At 39.1% G+C, this 18,128-nt stretch overlaps 2 protein-coding genes across 2 annotated transcripts in view; both read left to right on the forward strand.

Annotated features, from left to right (window-relative positions):
• fgf11a (fibroblast growth factor 11a) overlaps nucleotides 1–12,691 on the forward strand; it is a 110,618-nt gene extending 97,927 nt beyond the window's left edge. Inside the window, exons 4-5 of the mRNA XM_007250162.4 lie at nucleotides 9,294–9,492; nucleotides 10,413–12,691. Coding sequence (XP_007250224.1) covers nucleotides 9,294–9,492; nucleotides 10,413–10,549 — 336 coding nt within the window. The 3' untranslated portion in view covers nucleotides 10,550–12,691. The remainder of the gene's footprint in view (nucleotides 1–9,293; nucleotides 9,493–10,412) is intronic.
• LOC103037073 (UDP glucuronosyltransferase 5 family, polypeptide G1) overlaps nucleotides 1–18,128 on the forward strand; it is a 246,053-nt gene that overhangs the window by 60,797 nt on the left and 167,128 nt on the right. The gene's annotated exons all lie outside the window — the stretch shown is intronic.

Here is an 18,128-nt window from a genome sequence, read left to right on the forward strand (position 1 = left end):
TGAAATTTTATAGATGACATTGTGTCATTTTAATTTAAAAGCTGTTTGACCAGTGGTTGGATGGTCCCCCCTTAAATGTGAGTCTTGGTCCTCCCAAGGTTTCTTCCTCCTCCTGCAGCTCTGAGGGAGTTTTTCCTTGCCTCCGCGCTCACTGGGGGTTCTGTATTATGTTTATTCTATGTTTAATGTTTTGCCTGATTCTTTGTCCTGTAATCATGTTTCTGTAAAGCTGCTTTGTGCCAACACCAGTTGTAAAAAGCGCTTTACAAATAAATTTGATTTGATTTGATTTGATATTGTATATTATATATATTCTTACAGTGTGATGTGCTTTAACCTTGTCCCCACTTTTCTTTCTGATGTATGTTTAACTCCAGCTAGGTAGTAAGCAAGTGTTTTATGCAATAAAAATACTGCTGCTGCTATTTGAAATGTCACAAATGTGCAATTATATAAGTGCACAGGGCTTTTAATTTGAATCTAAACAGTGTTCAGACCTCTGAACAGCCAAAACATTTATCATGATATGTTAACCCTTGTAATAACAAAACCAAAGGTTCTCTTTTAATAGAAAACTATTTTTTGGTAGATATTGGACTTAACAATGGCTAATGCAACCAGCAGTGAATCAAGCTAGCCAGCAGTTATGTACAATCTACATCAGCTTGTTTATAATGTGAAAATCAATAAAAAAAACACACTGCAAAGTATACATTAGCTATCTATCTACTTTAGAGTCTACTTTTATTTTTCGCCATTGTTTGCTATTGTGGAGTTTCTAAAACTTGTCTTGTGCCATTGGTGTAGGTTCAGTATTCTCAACCTGGCAACCTGCATGTCTCTCCAGTGTTTTCATTTGGACTGCGATAGCAATTCATGCTTTTGATTCTTTTAAAATTTCATTAAAAGTAATGTCTACAAACATTTGGAGACCATGTAGCTTCTGTCATTTGCATCTACAGATAAGGTGTGTTGATTCTGGCTGAAATCTAATGTGGGTATTTCCTGAACATGCTCTATAAAGTGCATTTGTGCTGCATGAGGAGTTTGATGTGTTGGAGTATTTATGCTGATGAGTGTATTTTTAGGGGGGTTGCCCTCATGTCTGCACAGGGGAAATCAAACTCTTATCATGGGTTTTCTGGTAATGCTTATTGACATTTCTTCAAGGGCTTACATGGTATCAATTCTGCTGTTAGACAGATTCCAAGCCACGCACTGCAAACAGGTAATAATATCAGAGTGAGCACTTTTTTTGTGCTGAGTTGTACTGTGTTACTTTTTGTGACATAGCACTGGATCCATTCATATATTTCCAGTTAAATCATGCATGTATATTACTTGGCAGTTTAAAGATTGATTGTGTGAAAGGTGGCTCAAGGGTTGCCTCTTATTTGTAAACTGTTGTGTGCTTTTCCAGGTAGGGAAAATGAATCACCAACTGAATTAAATTACAATTTAATATATTTCCTCACCATGTGAAATGTGAAAGTGTGTGACAAACGTCATGGGACAAAGTATATGTGTCCCAGGACTTTTTCCATGTCCCTTATTTTACGTATATTATTATTTTTCTAATATAACTCTGTAACTCTGTATTATCAATAATAAAGCTTAATCAGTTCTCCGAATAGGGGGGTGGTGAAAAAATAAAAGGACAATTTCAGCCAAATATTACTACCCACTGTGCTGTCCACTATGGGTGGTAATGCCCTTTGTGATGTATCCCCAGCACACATGTGACACTGTGGATTAGGAAATGTTAAATACATTCAAAAATTCAGAAATGAAATGTCCCGTCCATCTAGCACCATCTAGTAGATCTTGTTTAAACTCTGATAATTTATGACACCTTAATATAAGCATGCTAGCTAGTGATCAAACTCACTCACAAGATAACACCTCACAATATTTAAAGGTATGGCCATTCCCAAGCAGTGCCCTAAGGTAACACTTCATGATCAGTTTTTATACTGCTACTATTTCATGGATTTGGGCATGTCAGTGTAAAAATGTAATGTAATTATAATTATATATATATATTGATCACTGATCACTTATTGATAAGAGGTCACTGTCTCCCTGTAAGTATAACAGGGAGACATAAGGAGACATAAGGATATTTTAACTGATATTATTACCGATGTTGTAATACAATAATAACTGTATTGTATTGTGTATTATCAGTTATGGATTATTCAGTAATAGTTAAACTATTAAATAATACAGGAGTATATTTTATGTTTAAATTGACAGACAGTGATTTATAACTATACCACTGTCCCCCATCAGCACTACTCTGATAACCGGTGTGCAGTGTGATAGTGCGACACCTGCTGCTGACTGATGGTAATGCAGTGTTCTTTCATAAGAGACCTTAATAAAACTTCTTCCATTAAGGCTCCTTTTGAACGATTTCTCTCCAAGGGGGGAAAAGAGGAATAAGGGAAGACAAGAGCATTGTCAGAGCAAAGCTGAACAGAGCAGAGCATCAGTGAATACAGAGAGAGAGAGAGAGAGAGCAGGGGAGGAAAAGGAATAAGGGAAGAGAAAAATCAAAGTGAGCGATGGGGCTAAAAGGAAGAGAAGGGTGGAGCAGAAGAAGCAGAACAGCACAGAGGGATTTAGGCAGTCTGTAGAGAGAGATACATGACTACTTTAAAAAATATATTAGAACACGGTAGCTGTGTTCTAAAGCCTGGGCTTCTTCAGTCAAGATAGACTCTTTCTTAATAGCCTGTTAATTGCACATATAAAACACATAAGGAATCATGTATTAAACCAACCAAAATAGTCTGTTAAGCATTAAGGTGCTCTTATCTGGGATGCTGTTAACTCGGGGTTTCTGAGGCTGGTAACTCTGGTAACTGATGAATTTATCCTGTACAAGGTTACTCTTGCTCTTCTTTTCCTGAGGCTGTCCTGATGAGAGCCAGTTCCATCATATTGTTTTTAATGTTGTTTGCAGGTGCACTTGAGGATACTATCTTGAAAGTTCTTGAATTGTTTTAGATTGACTGATCTTAATCTTAAAAAGTTTTTTTCTTTACCTCGTTGAGTAGTTTATGTCATAATATGGATTCAAATATTAAGCAAATAGAGCTATTTACTGTATACCAACTCTACCTCTTCACAACTTTACAACTAAAGAGCTCTAGTACGTTAAGAAGACAAGAAATTCAGCAGTTGACTGAAAACCACTCCATGTGACTACCTCATAAAGCTGAATGCAAGAGGTGCTACTTTAAAGAATCTAAAAAATAATAATAATAAAAAAAAAAAATATATATATATAAACATATTTTTGTTTTGTTCACTAAATAATCATATTTGTTTTCCTTATCGTTTAGATGACTTTAATCATTAAATTACAATGCAAAAAAAAAAAACAATTGACTGGTACTGTACTTATGTACATGCAATACTATACAAAAAAAAAAAAAAGATTTAAAAAAAAAGAAAAAAAGAAAAGAAAAGAAAAGAAAAAGAATCCCAGTAATTATTGCTCTAAAAATAAACGTTGAGGTAAAGTGAGGTAGATTTGACCACTTTTCACTTTTTTCTGAGGTAGTAATGCACTGATACATACAGTTTAGCAAGAGGAGCGCTGTGCCCCTCTCCCTGAACTGTCTGTATTTTTTTATTCATCAAAATTTCATCACACTTTTTTTTCTATTGTGTTAGATTTTTGGGCAGTGGAGGAGGAAGTGCCTCTCAGTCTCTCTCTCTCTCTCTCTCTCTCTCTCTGTCTCTCTCCCCCCCCCTCTCTCTCACTCAGTTCTGTTCTTATTTATTGATGGTCTCTGAGGGGCGGCCGGGTTTTAAAAGGCCGTGCTAGACCCTTTAGTGTTTAATGAGGAGGCACTGGGTGGACGCCTATGTAGAGGGTCCTAATTACTCCCTAATTGAGAGGCTCTCTATGTCTACAGTTAAACCTCACACACACACACACACACACACACACACACAAACACACACACTTACACATGCACACACACACTTTCTCACACATTCATGCTCTCCCTATCTTGCTCCCATCCTGCCCAATCCTTGGGGAGCCTCAGTTTAATTCAGTTAATTCCTCAATTAATTAATTAAAGCGGGAAGGAGGCTTGGCTCTAAGCCCCCACTGTTTGCTTCCAGAGGTGCTTTGCACTGAGGGGAAGATTTAATGGGTGGACAAATATCTGCACAAGGCTGCATCATGTGTGTTCAAGCAGTGCACTAGCAGTGTTTAAACAATGTTTACATTAACAAGACATAAGTTACATGTGTCCTGTAGCTTACTGTAGTATTTGTTTGATTAATCTCTACATTAATTATCGGCTGTGTCTGTATCTTATGGTTGTTTTCCACATGCAATAAATTTAGGATGTTTCTTTTGAGAAAAAAAAGAAAGGTGAAACAGTAAAATAGAGATTAAATGGGCTGTTCTGGAGAAACTGCCTTTATTATTCTATTATATAAAAAAAAAAAACAGAAAATGAACATTGTGGTCATGCCAACCATATACAGTACAAGTACACAGTGGTTCAAATCAGTCTTCTTTCAGGACTTTGGGGGAAAGGGTTGTGTTTACATGATAATATTGTGCAGTCATAATTTGGACAGAATTAGATAAACATAACATATATCTGGGGTCATTTTGTTCTTTAGCAGGAGCAACATGAAGCTTCTCTTAACACTAATTCATTTTTTAATCTCCTTGTATACAGATTTCTGTGATTTTCCTGCTGGATGCATTTAAAAGAAAGATATTTATCCAATACTGTTTAGTCATTATATTTACAAAAACATGTACTGAAAACAGCTCTGTAGTGGAAACAACTCAAGCATCTCAAAGGGCCCTATTTTAGTAAATTTCATATCATGCAGCTTGATTTAGAGCGTGTCAGTGTGTCTTCAGTACTGTGAGGGCAAAAAAGCACTAATACTAATTCTAGTACTAATTCTCTTAATTAATCATGAGTGTGTTTTGGGCGTAATGTGAAATAAACCAATCAGTGTGCCAGTTGTCATTTCCTTTAGGAGGCAGATGTGCTCTGACTTTGGCACGTTTGTATCTTAACAGTGCGGTGCTTCTACGCTTCTCAGCAGAGGATACTGACCTGCGTGTTCATGCTGTGAAAGTATGCCAGCAATGTTAATATATACTTTATTCTCTTTATTACTGAGTTAAAGGTCGGGTTGGCGCAGTGCAGTGCATCTGTGTGTGTGTTTAACATGCGGGGATGTACAAGCTCTGAGTCCCTGTTGACTGTTGTCAGGGTTTTAATAAGTCAGTGGCGCATCTGTGTTTTCCGCTGCCAAAATAGAAACATGCCAACGCACCTCATTTCCAGGCCACCATGCCCATCAGCATAAATATATTTCTAATGTTGATGTTGATGACCAGTAAACACACACTGTCCAGTAAGCACACACACACATATAACTTACTGTAGTGGCAAGAATCTTCTACTGTGGCACCAGAAGGAGCAGAGAGTGGAGGCACCCAGGCCCAACAGCAGCAGCTTAGGGAATCAATAAACCAGTGTTCCAACCACTTATCCTCCACTGCTGTACACAAAAAAGTTTTAGAAAGGAAAATAACAGATCTGGTGCAGTATGGGCCTTCCTCAAACTGTTTACTTGGTCTGGATGGTAAAATCTGGGTCTTCATCTTTCCTGTGTGTGGAGAACTTGAGATGGGAAAGAAAGAAAATAGAATCAGTTTGAAAAAGAAGATCCTACAGGCTGAATACATGGATGATAATAGTGGAAACTATGGGTGTGAATTAATACTGTGCTACACTTTGCTAGCCCATGAAAAGTCTTTTTTCTTGATTTCTCCCCAATTTACTCGGCCAATTACCCAACCCACTCATTAGGAATACCCCATCACTAGTAATACCCAAGTAAACACCAGGAGGGTAAAGAGCAGCACATGCCTCCTCTGATTCATGTGAAGTCAGCCACCGCCTCTTTTAAAATATGCTCCATTGCCGAGAAGCATCACAGTGCACTCGGAGGAAAGCACAGCAATGCTGTTCTGATACATCAGCTCACAGACGCCTTGTGCTGAGTGACATCACCCTTTGGAGTGAAGTGGGAAGATAACGCCATCTACCCACCCAGAGAAAGCACGGCCAGCTGTACTCTTTCAGGGCTCCTGTAGCTGATGGCTAGCCCATGAAAGTTGAATGCAAAGTTTTTTTTGTGCAAGCTGTATGTCTGCGTTTGTACATCTTTGTTCGCAGTAGATGCCAAAAACATTCATATAATGTATTATATGAAAAGCATATATATAGATGCTTACATGCACACCCATTTACTGCTACAGATGCTGTCTTATAAACCAAAGTTTACCAGCTACAGTTTTTGAAACTTTGCTTTAGTTTCAAAACAGTGGAGTTCATAGTTGGATAAACACCATGAGTTCTAGTGTGTGTTTGTGTGTGTGTGTGAGAGAGAGAAAGAGAGAGAGAGAGAGAGAGAGAGAGAGAAGTGCATGTTCCCAAATTCCAAATGGAAATTTTAACCATAAATATTAATTGCAGCCATTTTTTGTTGCATTAATTTATTAAAGCAAATATTCTCAAATATTCTCAAATTTTTGAGAAAACAGTGTGTGTATGTTCCAAACACCATTAGAGAGAAAGAGAGGGAGAGAGAGAGAGGGGTAAAGAGAGAAAGAGAGAGAGAGGAAGAGTGAAGAGCAAACTCCTTATTCAGCTGCTCAGCTCACCAGTCACACCAAGGATTCCAATCAATCCTGAAAATTGGTTTGTTCCCTGACAAGGTTACAAAATGACGGGGGGAGCGGAGGGGGGAGTTAGGGATGTAGGGAGCACTTGAGAAGTCGAGAGAGGAGGGATGGATGGATAGAAAGAAGGAGCGGGAGAGAGGGGGGGAGTAAGAAGGATGCGAGGAGTGAGATGTTAGTCTTTGCTTACTGACAGGCTCCAATCTCCTTCAGGGATTTAGAGATTGAAGGTGTTTGCTGCTTTGAGGGTAGGAGGGTGAGATTAGGCTGCAGCACTGCTGTCCACCTGAAATGAGCTGAGTGAGTGGACTAGTTCACAAATACCCAACGTTCGGAAAGTAGTGGATATAAACAGTGTGTGAGGGCTTTTCTGAGATTTGTGCCCTTCTGTTCCTAACAGATGGAACAGCCTCCACTGAACTCATGCATCAATGAGCCTTAGGTGTCCAGCACCCTCTCACTGGTCCTCCTCGGACCACTGGCAGTAGATACTCACCACTGCTTCCTGGTAACATCCCACAAGCTTTGCAGTGATGCTCTGATCCTTCTGACCATAATGATTCTTACGTCATCAGACACCAAAGGGCCATATGTTTCCCTTACATATAATGTCAACATCATTTACATTATCTATGATGAGCTCATATTTTTTGGCTAATCAGTGTATATTCAGTATACATATAGAACATGCAGTACATGAACAAAAGTATTAGGACTCCTGCTCATTTATTGTTCATCCTAATTTTGTTTAAGGAAAAATAGAAGAGTATCTTCATATTGATCTGCTCCAGAGAATCCTGTTGTTCTGGCAGTACCTCACTAAAACGAGGCAAGCGTGTATGCGTGCATTTGCACATTTGTGTCAGCAATGGATGCAGTTTAAAGTAGCTGAATACATTCATTAGAAGGAGTGTCCACAAACAGTTCAACAATGCGGAATCATTGTAAATAAGCAAAACATATTTTACTATAAATCTGTATTTTCCATCTAAAAAAAACATACTTGGTGTGAAATTCATGTAAATAAGACAAAAAAAAATTGTCTGAAGGCAGAATATAGAATGACAAATTATTTTGCCACTTTTTTATAAGTGGTGTAGCCTAAAATTAGAAAAAAAAGATGTGGTATTATCTTAAAAAAAGCATTATGGGGTGCCAAGTGGTCCAGCGATCTAAAGCGCTGCCACTATGAGCGGGAGGTCGCAGGTTCGAACCCCCACTCATGCAGTTTGCCTTCAAGCTGCCGGCGCTCAGAGGGAGCAAAATTGGCCCTGCTCTCTCCGGGTGGGTAGATGGCACTCTCTCCCCACATCACTCCTAGGGTGATCTCTGCAGAACAGGGCATCTGTAAGCTGATGTATCAGAAATGAGCCACTGCACCTTCCTCCGAGTGCACTGTGATGCTGCTCAGCAATGCTGCATCAGCAGCAGCTCAAAAAGAAGCGGTGGCTGACTGAGGAGGCATGTGTTAGTCTTCACCCTCCTTGTGTGTTGGGGCATTACTAGTGATAGGGGCAGATATTGGTCGTGTAAATTGGGGAGAAAATGGGAAAATTTTGAAATAAAATCATAAAAAAGCATTTTACATCAGTTGCATCTTAATAGCTGCTTACAAATCCCTATAATGTTTTAAATAGGTGACTTTTAATAGGGTTAGGAGTATTTATGTTGCCATCCTGACCCAGAAAGCCACTTACTGCACTTACTGCACTATGTAACTTTGGTTGAACGTGAATGATACCTCCAGTGGGAATCATATTTGTGTAAAATCGTGAAATATGCCTTTACTACTCAGTGTACAGGATTGTTTAATTTTTAGTGCTAGCTATGTATCTTTCAGCTTGTAAATAAACAAATGCATGGTTATCTTATAAAAGGAGATATTATCTTACCTGATGCAACTGATCAGCTCATTAAAAAGTCCTTTGCAGGGGTCTGTTAGAGCAAAAAAAACACTAAAATACATGAGAGATGGTTTATGTATTGTTTATAAGACAGAAAGACACCCCTGAAAAAAAAAAAATATATATATATATATATATATAAAGGATAGGTGGAGAAATACAAACTGCGAGCAGTTAAAATCTGTTTTCCTCATAATGGACTACCTCTGTATGTGTGTACATGCGTGTTTTGTGTTATAGGAACACTTCACTCCGGAGTATAAGTTTAAAGAGTGTGTGTTTGAGAGTGTACGTTTAAAGAGTGTGTGTTTGAGAGTGTAAGTTTAAAGAGTGTGTGTTTGAGAGTGTAAGTTTAAAGAGTGTGTGTTTGAGAGTGTAAGTTTAAAGAGTGTGTGTACTGCTGATGCAGCATTGCTGAGCAGCATCACAGCGCACTCGGTGGAAGGTGCAGCGGCTCAGTTCTGATACATCTGCTCACAGACGCCTTGTGCTGCAGAGATCACCCTAGAAGTGATGTGGGGAGAGAGCGCCATCTACCCACCCGGAGGGAGCAGGGCCAATTTTGCTCCCTCTGAGCGCCGGCAGCTGTTTTCCTCATAATGAACTAACTCTGTATGTGTGTACATGTGTGTTTTGTGTTACAGGAACACTTCACTCCGGAGTGTAAGTTTAAAGAGTGTGTGTTTGAGAACTACTACGTGACGTACTCGTCCATCCTGTACCGTCAGACGCAGTCAGGCAGAGCGTGGTACATCGGCATCAACCGCGATGGACAGGTCATGAAGGGCAACCGGGTCAAAAAGACAAAAGGAGCCGCCCACTTCCTGCCCAAGCTCATCGAAGGTATGCTCTCCGAGTGTAAAACACACACACACAAACACACACACACTGTGCTGACAGAGCACTGATAATACTGTATTTAAAACAGCAGCAGCTGCTCTGCCAAGATGCAGCCTATTGAAGGTCCAGCTTTCATTGTGTCTGAGGTTAATCCAGCTCTGCCTGAACAGACAGGAGAGAATAGAAGACACTGTGCTGCTGCTAAACAAGTTAAATACATTCAGAGCTTATTTACAACAGCTACAAATAATCACAACTGCTCTTCATTCCTCCCCCTCTCTCTCTCTCTCTCTCTCTCTCTATCTTCTGTCTTGTCTTTATTTATCCCTCTCTATTGTTTATGGCTGTGTCCATTTCCTCTTTATTCTCGCCTTTCTTTGCTTACTTTCTTGCTGTCATTACTCTTTACTCTCTCTCTTATCTCTTTTCTTCTGTCTTTTTTCACATCTTCTTTTCTTGCCTCTGTCTTTTTCTGTTTACTTTTTCTCGCATTGCTTTTTCTTTATTTTCTTTAAATCTTGCTTCTCTCTCGTTCTCTTTTCTCTTATTTTATTATCTTACTTGCCTTTTTTTCTCTTTCTTTCTCTACTGTCTTATATTATCTGTTCCTCTTTCTCGTCTTTTTCCCCTTTGTCACTTTCACTTTTTCTCTTTCTGTTTGCTTCTTTCTTTTTTTCTTTGTATTTCCCCCTGTCTTTTTTATTTAATATCTTACTGTCATTTTTGTTTTTTTTCTCTCCCTCCTCTCTGTCTTTCTCTTTCTCTTTTTTCCTGTTTTATTATCTTTCTTTTATTTCTTTGTCTTTCCTGCCCACGTTCTCATTTTCTCTTTTACTTTGTCTCACTTTTGTTTTTGCTTTTTTGCATGTTTCTCTCTCTCTCTCTCTTTCTTTCTTTCTCTCTCTCTCTCCCTCTCCTAATAGTGGCCATGTACAGGGAGCCATCGCTCCATGACATCGGTGAGCAGAGCCCACCACGGAAAACAGCCAAAACTTCAGACTCTCCGGTCCACAAAAACGACAAGAAGGACCGACCGCCGCCCAAACCCAGCGCCTCCTAGCGACCGGAGGAGCAGAGACTGGCACACAAAGGGCATCGGGAACGGTCCTCGAAGAAAAACTGATTGTAGTCCTACTACTGACCCTGAGAACTCCATTTCCCTTGATGCACCGGGGCTCAGTGAACCTGACGGTCCTGGTACCCACTGTACCTTCAGTCTCTTCCAGTTACAGTCTTCCTGTTTGAACCTGGGAATTTTTATGAGCAATAAGAACGCTGGGCCGCCGGGGTGCGTCTCACAGGAGAAACAAGTCACATCGGAAAAGAAAGAAGAGGAAAAAAGAAAGATTGTTCAAATTTATTGCTTTAATTTTATTATTTTACGTTTCACCTGAAACAAGTCTACAAGTTCTACATATCATATCTCCTGTCTCTGAGGGACTTCTCCCCGAGCGACGTTAAAAACCCGTGGCCCCGGCTCAAGCCGAACATGACATTGAAAGGTCCTGGATCTTGGCAAATCTTGCCGATCACATTGTTTTGGAAGCATCTGCTGGTGCTAATCCTGTGTGATAGCTCAGCAACCTCCACAATCCCCTCCTCCATCTCTAAGCCCAGCGTAATCTCCTCTTCTTCACCTTCTCCGCTGTTTGATTAGTTTGTGACACAGAGTCAATTTTCCACTCCACAGCACAGGAAAAGCCCAGCATGCTCTCCAGAGGACCATTACAGCATACACACACTAGCATACACACTCACGCACACACATGCATACACACCCACACGTATACCGCCAGACAACGAAGCAAATTTGGAAGTAATGCACGCTCCCCTTTCTGTATGATAACTGTAAGTTATACACCCTGAGGAGGTAGAAGTCTTTCTCTATTTCTGTTCATACACAATAGCCCCCAAAACCCATGAGTGTGTGTGTGTGTGTGTGTGTGTGTGAGGTGACTCATAACTGCAGGAATTGAGGTATATTATCGCTTTCTTTTGATTAGTTTTCCACTGCACATTATTCCCCGGGAGCAGTATTTTTTGCCTCTGCTGTTTTCCTTTCCTCCTCTGTTTGGTTTCATTGTGTTTCAGTGCTGGAGTTTTCCTTTTTTTTCTTTTAAGGTATAATTCGCTAACCAATGATCTTGCAACTTTCTTCAAGTTCACAGCCTCATATTCAATTTTGTTTTATCACATTTGGCCAAAAGCAAAGGCAAATATTCCCAGCAAAAAGGAGCCACGAAAAAATACAATTTTCTCCCTTTTATTTTCCTTATATTACAGCACACATGCCACGCGCAGTACTATAGATTTATTAGAAATGACTTCCCTGAGATTCCCTGCTCTAGGAAACTCTTTCCATATTCCATTTTTTTCTGCTCACTTCTGACAGTGGTTTCTCTACAGGATTTCTCAAATAATTTTGAACAAACTGGATATCAGACCTTAGAATAAGCATACTGAACAAAACCAGCCCTCGCTCAATCAAAAACGTCGATCCTAATTAAGCTCCAGCTGCTCATCTCTCATTGATCTCTGAGAAATCTGATAGCCTCTTCCTGGAACAGCTAAAATAACAGTGTGTTCCCCCGGCTAGCAGAGTACATTATAGGAACAATGTGCAATGTTCTAGGAGGGTTAGTCTGTAATGTTACAGAAATAATGTTCCAGCATCATTTGCATAATTATGTTTCAGAGCATGGTGGAAACATCTAAAGTAACTTTTTCCAAACCAAATAAATAGATAATACATGAAATACAATACATGAAAAAACAGATAAAATTAATACATAATCACACTGATATCACACTGATATCAAACTTAACAATTGGAGCATTTATTTTAACATATAATAGAATATTTTCTGTATTTACACTGATATACAATTAAAACAACATGTACAAAAACCAAAAAGCCCTTATTTAATTGTGAGAATACAAAGAAAAACTCAATTAATGTCCAGAAATATTGACCAAACCTATATTTGTTTAGAACATCACTTCTATCCAATTGCTATAAAGGCTCATTTATGTTCAACGCTAAATACAAATACAAATACAGATACAAATACTCTAAAGTGTATTCTTAACATCCATACCAGCCTAAAGAACACATAAATGTAATGTATGTGGGCAGTAATGGTTACATTGTTTGAAACATATTGCTTTTTGTACATAAAGGAAGTATATATATATATATATATATATATATATAGCTCTGGGGGAAAAAAGGGACCATTGATGGGTTTCTTTGATTTTACAAAATTAAAAAACTATAATCAGTAGGAAGATGGATGATCACAAGCCATCAAACCAAGCTGAACTGCTTGAATTTTTGCACCAGGAGTGGCATAAAATTATCCAAAAGCAGTGTGTAAGACTGGTGGAGGAGAACATGCCAAGATACAAGAAAACTGTCATTAAAAGCCAGGGTCATCTGAACTCTTAAAACTTTATGAATATGAACTTGTTATTTTTTTGTATTATTTGAGGTCTGAAAGCTCTGCATCTTGTGTGTTATTTGAGCCTTTTCACATTTTCTGCAAATAAATTACATTACATTACATTTGGTAGACGCTTTTGTCCAAAGCGACTCACAATAGTGTAGTACAAATAAATGCTCTAAATGAAAAAAAAAATTATATAAAAAATTTGAGATAAATGTTGTCTAATTTATATTCTAATTTATAGAATAAAACAACAATGTTCATTTTATCAAACATATACCTATAAATAGCAAAATCAGAGAAACTGATTCAGAAACTGAAGTGGTCTCTTATTTTTTTTTTCCAGAGCTGTATATTTTATAAATTTCTTGCTGGGTTAGATCCAGTGACTTGCAATAAAAAGCATGGTTGTATGAGTAGAATGAGTAGAACAGCAATTTTGGAGAGAACAGATCAATTGTATAATCTTCTAACTTTTAACAGCAGGGAACAGGGAGTTGGCGCTCCTGCTTTCCACTGATAGAAAGATGCAGATAACTGATTGCTTCATCAGGTTTCAGGATTTACCGCCATGTATTTGCCACACTGTCTTCCAATGAATGATTCACAGATCTTCCACTTCAACTTCCAGGAAATTAATACTCCACCGAGAATGATCCAATCAAACAGCAAACTCCACCTTGACATTTCTTCAAGTGGTAAACACTGAATCTGTATATGTGGAGAATATGTAAATGTCTTTATCTGCATAAATATGCCCTTTTAGTGTATGTTCAGGAGCCACATACTGTATCTGCGCTTTGGGGAAAGACCTGATTTCTGTCTTGAACACCACGCCATCTTAAGGGCTATTATACTGTATATCATCTGAAATGTTCACTATGGTCTCCAAGAGCTGAAGATCATCTTTATAAGCTGTCATAAAAAAAAAAAAACATTAAGTCAGTAGAGTTTCAGAACAGGAACAAGAAGTGGTCAGAGTGGTCAAGCGGACTGAGGAGCTGTCACTATGATCTGAGGATCATTGATTTGAATCCTGGATCATGCTGCTTGTCATCAGCAGCCAGAGTCTGAGAGAGCACAATTGGCCTTGCTCTTTATAGGGTGGGTACAGTCCTAAGCTGCGTCCCAAAGCCTAGGCTGCCATTGAGATAAGTGGTTATTGTAAAAGTGCTGGGTTACATCTAGCCGGGGTGGGACCAATGACTGTATGGGTGGGACCATAGACTGTGTGAGCTCTGTGGAGGAGCCCTCAGGGGTGGGTTTATTCACATGAGTAGGTTGTCTCTCCACAGTCTTTCTCCCTCCTCTGGTCTCTACAGCGCAGACTCGGGTTTCAGAATCGCCAACATGGCGGAAGATTTTGGCTTCAATTTTATTGAATGAATGGGAACGGCGACACGTCTTTTTTACAGTCTCTGGTTACACATATGGAATAGTCCAACAAAGCTTTGTAGTGATGACACTGAGGCAGGAAACTTGTGTGCTCTTTATATCTCTTCACAGAAATTATTCATAAAAATAATGATGAATTTTAAATTGGGAAGGATACATCAGCTGCGTCCTTCAATTTCAGAACTTCACTCTGAGTGACAGCTGCATTTCCCAGCAGTATACGAAGGATTTCTTCAGTTTGGAACAGCTTTCGGTGATGTATCGGCCATTAAATGCAGCCTACACTTTTCAATGTGGGTCTATTGTGACAAGACAAGACAACCATACATGCCATACTTGTGCTGGTCACAGATAAATTTGATCTCCAAATATACCCTTCCGTACAGTGAACATACTCATACACACTAGTGAGTAAACTCAGAAGACACACACAGTAAAACAGTAAATAGTGGGTGGGCATCACTGCGGTGGCCAACAGTCATTGATGGACTGTTGCTCTAACTGCTGAGTGTTATGTTGCTCAGCACAGGTTTCTGTTAGCTTATGTTTTTGTTAGCTGATGTATCAGTAGCATTCACATGTATTGGATATGATGTGCTATAGCACTATACTCTACGTCAGCGTTTCTCAACCTTTTTTCTATCACGACACCCTTTAAAAGTATGCAAAATCTCAAGGCACCCCAGTTTACAAATGGGGGGGGGAGAACGAGGAGAGTTGCTGGCGGAATATTTTATTTCAGGTGAGAAGGGGGGGTGGGGGGGTTATTTACAATTAGCGCGAAACCTGCAGACTTTTCAAACGAGTGAAATACTCTGCTACACTCACTGCTGAACTACCACTGGATGAAGAAGTTAATGGCTCCGATTCAGAGTTATCTGAACCTGCAGTCTTCTTTAAAAAAAAACGTTCCATGCGAGCTTGAGCGCTTCACACTACTCTCGCAGTGCATCGCGTGGTGGAAAAACTTTACAGTGTGTCCCAATTTAGGGGCTGCATCCTTCGGAGGCTGTATTCGAAGACAGATTGCGTCACAGCTGCGCAGTAATACACCGCCTATCTCTGTGGGTCGCATCCTCCAGAGTATGCTGCCTGTGAATTGGGACACACCCCGACACGCGCTGACTCTGGAAAGGAAATATGCACGTGATGCGCAATATTTTGACGGCACCCCCGATGAAGCCAGACGGCACCCCAGGGTGCCGCGGCACCCTGGTTGAGAAACACTGCTCTACGTCCACCTAGTATTAAAAGCATTTCTAGTGATATGAGCAGTTCATATAAGTGAGGATTGGATAATTGGCCTTCCAAATTAGATAGAAAAAACATAAAAAACACAGACAAAAAGACTGCAGAGTCTTTCAGAACTGAGGGTCTAAAGAAAAAGAGGGAGAGGCCTAAAAGAGGTTAAGCCTTAAGTCTGATTAAGACCCTCTGGCCCATGCTGGTTGATGACTTCAATTAAGCCGCTAAATTGTTCTTTTAGTCTCTCCAACTCTCGCCACATCTCTCGTCTCGCCTCATCCCACCACCCCCCCGAGGCAGAGCCTGCTCCTTACGTACACTTTCACACACCGGACTGTTTAAATCACACAGGCTGACTCTACACCATTCTACTACTACAGCCAATTACAGAGAGGATTTGCTGAGGTTTTGCACAGCTCAGAGATCTAACTAGCTGCAATCCAGGGCTACTAATTATGAGGCTACAGACACGAACACTGTGCTTTATTAAAAAAAAAAAAAACATGGATTACTCTTATGTACTTTACATACATAACCAATGGGCTCTTTCTTCTTTTCTTCCTTTATAGGAGTTTTACTCTGCTAGGAGATAGCAAGCTAGCTGCTGATTGGCTGTTTCTCCGGAGAAGAAATTTATTTGGGGCTTTGATTTGGCGCCCCTATGCGTCGCATTGGCTGCATACCCCCTTTTGCGCCACTGCTGACGAGTGATGTGACGTAACACACACTCCCGGTCTATCTGATGGCAAAAAAGCTGAATCTGAATCACTTTTTTTGGTCTGTGAAATCAATTTTACTTGCATGGATTCTTTAAGCTGGAGAAACTAGTGAGAATTGGAGAAAAAGGGGTTAATTTTTGCGAACAGTGCAAGTTTTTTCTTTGTTTTAATATCATAGATAGAAGCCCTCTTTGATTTATAGCCATAAATCTAAATAACAGGAGGTGGGTGTAAAAGGGCTAATTCAATAAGCGCTATGGCTAGAACTAATTAAAAAAAAAAGGTTTTAATATATCCAAACATTTTTAACACTGCTTTTCTATATTTTTATAGAGTATAAAGTAATACACTGGAAAAAATGGTGGGTTCAGTCTGTAAAAAGTTACTGCTTGTGGAAACTTAACCATGCAGTACATGCAATACAAGTCTGTTCAGCATTTTACAGTGTATTATTTGCTCTAATTTTGCAAAAAATACTACACAAATTTTAATTCTTACTTATTATGTGTTACATGGTGATGTTGGTAATGTATTGGCAGTGATGGTGGTCCATTTTGTGTTAGTATTGTGTAGTTGTTGGTGTGTGTGTGTGTGTGTGCATTAATCTGCATTAATCTAATCAGTATTGAAAAATGACCTAGAAAGAAGTAAACGAACTACAGCCAGTTAAAGCTAAATCTAATTTAACTGCAGAGAGCATCACACATTACTATTAATTAGTTCACTTGTGTAATTTGTACCTTTAGTATATGGTAAATAACATATAATACGTTAAAAGGATTTGGTAATGCTTTGAGAGTGTTTGCAAAATTACTGACTATACTTACTAACAAGATCCAACTAAACAATTATTTGAGTTCAGATGCCATAGAAGAATCATGTTTGGTCATAAAGAACTGTATACAACTCTGGAAAAATTAAACCACTTAAAATGATGAGTTTATTTGATGTTACCAAATTGAAATCCTCTGGAATATAATCAGGAGGAAAATAGATGATCACAAGCCATCAAACAAAGCTGAACTGCTTAAATGTTTGCACCAGGAGTGGCATAAAGTTATCAAAAAGCAGTGTGAAAGACTGGTGGAGGAGAACATGCCAAGATGCATGAAAACCAAATATTGATTTCTGACTCTTAAAACTTTATGAATATGAACTTGTTCTCTTTGCATTATTTGAGGTCTGAAAGCTCTGCATCTTGTCTTTAGTTTATAGAATAAAACAACAAAGCTCATTTTATTCAAACACATACCTTTAAATAGCAAACAGAAACCGAAGGGGTCTCTTAATTTTTTCCAGAGCTGTACACTATACTTAAAAGTATTGCATTTGGTGCTGCAAGGCTTGATGTAGCTTGCATTTCTTGAGATATATGACAGATACAGTTCTTTATGAAACCAAATGTTTTTGGCAGGGTTCCCCGTACCTGGTCCTGGAGGCTCCAAGCCCCATTACTTATGGTAACACACCCACTGCAATTTTAAAAAGCTTGTTAATGTGCCAGTTAGCTGATTCAGGTCTCAGGAGCAGAGAAACACTAAAATGTGTAGGACTGAGTGTCTCCAGGACTAGGGTTGAGAAATACTGCTTAGAGAACCACAAGTGGTACCTTCATTTTTAAGAGTTTGGGTATTAAAATGTAGTTAAATTCATTGAGGGGTCTAATATTTCTGCTAAAATTACAATATGTCATCAACTCATTGGTAAAGCTATGTTCAGCATTAAGCTGTGTTCACACAATCTTTTTCGACTTGTATAAAAGAGTTATAAGTTAAGAGAAATAACACCGATCTCTGTCCTGTGCTCTGTCTTAGCTGGACCGAGCAGCTCTTTA

This window comes from Astyanax mexicanus, chromosome 8 (genome assembly GCF_023375975.1).
Source record: "Astyanax mexicanus isolate ESR-SI-001 chromosome 8, AstMex3_surface, whole genome shotgun sequence".
Taxonomy (NCBI): domain Eukaryota; kingdom Metazoa; phylum Chordata; class Actinopteri; order Characiformes; family Acestrorhamphidae; genus Astyanax; species Astyanax mexicanus.